Source organism: Ochotona curzoniae, unplaced genomic scaffold, assembly GCF_017591425.1.
Source record: "Ochotona curzoniae isolate NIBS_2020 unplaced genomic scaffold, NIBS_Ocur_1.0 contig_517, whole genome shotgun sequence".
Lineage (NCBI taxonomy): Eukaryota > Metazoa > Chordata > Mammalia > Lagomorpha > Ochotonidae > Ochotona > Ochotona curzoniae.
Genome location: NW_024466454.1, coordinates 8,064,096 through 8,068,308, shown reverse-complemented (window position 1 = coordinate 8,068,308; position 4,213 = coordinate 8,064,096). Strand labels below are relative to the sequence as shown.

At 47.4% G+C, this 4,213-nt stretch overlaps 1 protein-coding gene across 1 annotated transcript; it reads right to left on the bottom strand.

The window, feature by feature from the left end:
* Positions 1 to 701: 701 nt before the first annotated feature.
* On the bottom strand, positions 702 to 3,602 carry NLRP10 (NLR family pyrin domain containing 10). Its single transcript, XM_040989014.1, has 2 exons — positions 3,320 to 3,602; positions 702 to 2,449 (listed from the first exon to the last, which is right to left on the bottom strand). Exons 1-2 carry the CDS (start codon positions 3,600 to 3,602, stop codon positions 702 to 704), a joined length of 2,031 nt encoding a protein of 676 aa, XP_040844948.1.
* Positions 3,603 to 4,213: the final 611 nt, after the last annotated feature.

The following is a 4,213-nucleotide window of genomic DNA, read 5'->3' as shown; positions in this document are numbered from 1 at the left end:
ACAATTGACCACAAATACAGAGTCAAGAGAACACTCCATTATTGAACAGTGTAAATTTTAATGTGTATATATATATATATTTTTTAACAAAGCTTTGTTTGAAAGGCAAGTGTGTATGTCAGAGAGAAACAAGAAATCCTTCCCATCAGCTGATTCACTCCCGTAATGGCCTCCATGGCATGGCCAAGGTCAGCAGCTGCTTCCAGATCTCCCACTTGGGTAACAGGATCCAAAGTCCTTCGTCACCTTCTCTCCTCCCAGGTGTATGAATAGGGAGCTCTATTGGAAGAAGAGCAGCTGGAACTCATATCAGTGCTCTAATATAGCATGCCTGCATAGCAAGTGATGGATAAACCTGTTGCCCCATGACATTGGCCCCAATATTTCCTTTAAATGCTGAGATTTATGTGCTCTGCATTTATCCATATCTTACAGCATGCCCACAATACCCAATTTATTGTATCAACAAGTTTGTTTCACAGATAACAGTGGTCAGACTCAAAGGCTTAGTCATGTAAAAGGAGTGGCTGAAAGTGGACACTACCCTATTGGAAGCCATTAACAGTCCCTAGGAGGAGGGTGCTAACCAACTGGATTTGAGACATTGATGGTAAATACTCTACATGGTCTTCCCTTAGGGACAGGGGTCAAGTCTTTTGATCCTCTGTTATTGAATACTCTTATCCATTTCTTCCTCCAGACTAATGGCCATTAGTCTGATCTCTCATCGCTCCATCCTTTTCACTCTGTCTTCCTTCTTCCTCCTGTCCTTCCATTTCAATGAGCTTCAGACCCTTTAACAGTCTTATTTCTCTGATTCCCATCCCACTGTCCCCAACTTCTTTATCTACTTCCTCTGTTTCTCTGTCTTTTTCATTAGAAATCGCCTTTTGTGCCCGTACCATGTTACTTTGGCCCATAAGAGCACACTGCTGATCCGCTCTCTGTCCATCAATCAAGCTGGTTTTGACACAAAATGAATTCTTTCCATGGGGTCTCATATTTGAATGATCCACTCTGAATGACACACCAGTCATCTGAACACTTCTTGCCAGATTCTTTATTGGAGCCTCATAAAGGGAGAATTCCAAGTCCCAGATTCTTTTATGTTTCACAGATTCCATTTGTTGTTTAAAATACTTCAGCTCCTGTGCTATCGAAGGGGCAATTCTGAAGCAGAACTTTAGCTCCAAGTTGGAGCAGTTCTCTTTTTTCGATATATCCCATAAAAACTGCATACAAAGATTCATCTCCTTGTCCCTTTCCTCCAGCAGTTTTCCCACTTCTCTGCAGGACTTCTTTCCTAGCTGGTTGTGGTTGTCTTTTACTAGGTAAGACATCGCATGAAAGTATTCTTGGAAGCTAATGTGCCGGAAACTGTAGAACTTCTTCATGCCAAGTCCTTCTTGGTAATTGTTGCTGCTCAGGAAAGCACCAAGTCTGGGCCCATCTAAATTGTGTTTCCTGAGGTCAGCTTCTTCAAATAGAAACCTGTGACACTGGGTCCCCTCAAATGCCAAGGAGCAAAGACCCTCCAGGACCCCGTGCCGAGTAAGCGCAGGGCCCCTGTCGTCGTCTGGTGACAGGAAGGTGGAGACGTAGGCAGTGAAGATGTCAGTGCTGTTATTGGGCATCTCTGAGACCTTCTGGCCTCTCTCCATCTTCTTCCTCAGCCAGGAGCAGACCATCCAGCAAATGCCTGGCACCTGACACGCTTTGTAAAGAACATCATTTCCTTGGACAACTTCAAAAGCATTTCTGGCTTGCTCCTCATTGGTAAAATAGGAGCTGAAATACTCCCTCCTCTCCTCCTCAGAGAAGCCTAGGACGTGGACATGGCTGGGTTGATACAGCAAGGGCTCCAGATTCCGCAAAGCCGAGGGCCGTGTAGTGATAACCAGGGAGCACGTGGGAAGAACCTTCCTCCTGATGAGGCGGTACAGCAGGTTCTCCATGGGGCTCGGCTGCCTGAAGGGCCTCTGAAGCTCATCAAAGCCATCCAGGATGAACAGGAGCCTCTCCGGCTGCTTCAGAATCTCTGTGATGGGGGCTTCCTGGTCCCCACAGCACCAGAAGAGGAGCTGGTCCAGTTTTCTTCCTGGCAGCAAGACCACTTCTCTGCAACTCAGGTAGAAGACATAATCAAACGAGCCTTGGTAAAGGGTACCATTGGCCCAATCCAGCAGCATTTTCTTTGTCTGGGTTGTCTTGCCAGTGCCAGCATTCCCTTGGAACACCACTACACGTGGGGCTGGATCAGGTATCTCTCCTGAACCAAACAGATCCTCCACCTGGACAGAATCCAGCTCCCACTCTGAACTGAGAGCTGATCTGGAGCTCTCAGCGCTGGGCTTGATCACAAGGAGCAGCTGTTTGTAGGTACTGTCGATCCCTCCTTCCTGCCTCTCTTCTAGACAACGCACATGCTCCCGGTATATTTCTCTGTAATCTGAACCAGACAGATGAGGCATTAGGTGTAACATGAGAGTTTTTTAAAAAAAAAAGTCTAAATAGACCCTTCAAGCTCTGACTGTGCTCTTCAATTTCTAACATGAATCTTTTTGAAGATTATGCTTCTAATTTCATGAAGGATCCCATATGTGTATAGGAGTGTGTGTGTGAGAATGGGTGAGTATTCATGTGAAACGCCCCCATGGGAAGAGGTGAGCAGAGAGAAAGGAACAAGAAGGAGAAGTTGCAGGCGGTGGGCAACCTCAGCCTATCCTGAGAACAGACGGGTCGGATTCTAAAGAGAGCAGCTCTGAGTCCACAGATCCCTCACGTTTCTGTCCAACAAAGGAGCTCATAGGAGTGAAGGGAGCCCGTGAGAGGGAGCACAGGCAGCAGCAGGTGACTCTCTCCTCCCCAGAAGCCCTGAGAAGGAATAGGAGGCTCTGTGCACCCTACTGTCTAGACTGGCTCCACACAGGAAAAACATGGAAAGCAGCCTGAGCTGTATTCCAGTTCTGACTGCCACACCTGATGCCAATTCTTCCAGTTAGTACAAAGCCCTTCACTGATGCCACTCATGGTCTCCAAGCCATTTCTCCACACCTTCCCCCTTCTCTGATCCTTGCAACTGCAGGTAGGCAGTGGAGTGTGATGGCCGTGAAATGCTGTAATCTTTCTATCAACACATCCCTGCCATCTGCTCTTTCCAACCAGCACTTACTGAACCCTCTGTTAGAGGCCACCTGGGACCCCTGAGCACTGGGCACTCCCAGTGAAACGCAGAAGGCAGAGTGAGAAAAGACATGAGAGATCATAGAGGTGGATTCTGGTACCGTCCCAAACTCCCATCTCCCTGCAACATACTCACCATTTAAACAAACGAGGTTGAGCTGATCCACAAGTTCCATCAAGTGCATTTCCTTCAAGACTTCAAGCACCACTTTCACAGCCTCCTGTGCTCCATATATTAAAATCAGTTGAGATGCCAGATCTGGCTGACTCAGGCCCTCCAGCTCCCCTCGGGTCAGCTGGCGATGGCCCTTAGCTGGGGTCTTATTCTGTAAGTGGTATTTCAATAATTTGAAATTTTTTTCTTCAAGTTCATTCAAGGCCCAGATCAATGCCTGCTGGGGATTTGGGACCATGGCCATGATGATCTGGAAATAAAGGTTGAGATTCAGTCAAGGAGGCAGCAGGAGAGAACCACTGGTGAACTGAAGGTACCTGGGTGTAACAGGCAAAACAGCCACCTGTGTGGGTGCTGGGTTGTATCCCGGCTGCTCCAACTTTCGGCAAATCTGTGAAATATGGCCAGGGCAGATGAGAGACAAGGTACAAGATAACTACAGATTTCCAACAAAGATGGATACACAAGAAAGCAGAGGATATTGATGGGTCGGTCCCTGCTGCCCCTTTGCCAGGTGGCCTATGTGATTGCATCAGCAAGAGTTAGGAAGGTGTGTGGGAGCATGGATTCTCTTGCTGTCCCTGTCTGTCTCCCTGCCCCCACATTTGTCTTTCACTTCTCCCTCATTTTCCCCTCTTTTCCACGCACATTCTTTCTCAGCCCCTGTATGCCTCCTTAAACAGATAAGTAAGGGAAAAAACAAAAAAACTATGTTGGAGTCTAACGTTTCCATTGAAGTGAGCCTATCCCAGACTATGTGAATCCACACACAGCGTGACTGCAGGGACTTCTGAAACACGGCAAGAAAGTGAACCATGTGCTCAGCCTCACACACTCAGCCACTTGTGGAGTTTC

Bases quoted from the DNA above. Each gene is read 5' to 3' on its own strand.
- NLRP10 (XM_040989014.1), bottom strand. From the start codon at position 3,602: ATGGCCATGGTCCCAAATCCCCAGCAGGCATTGATCTGGGCCTTGAAT. The intron at 2,450-3,319 runs GTGAGTATGTTG...TGTCTGGTTCAG, and splicing joins CAACCTCGTTTGTTTAAATG to ATTACAGAGAAATATACCGG.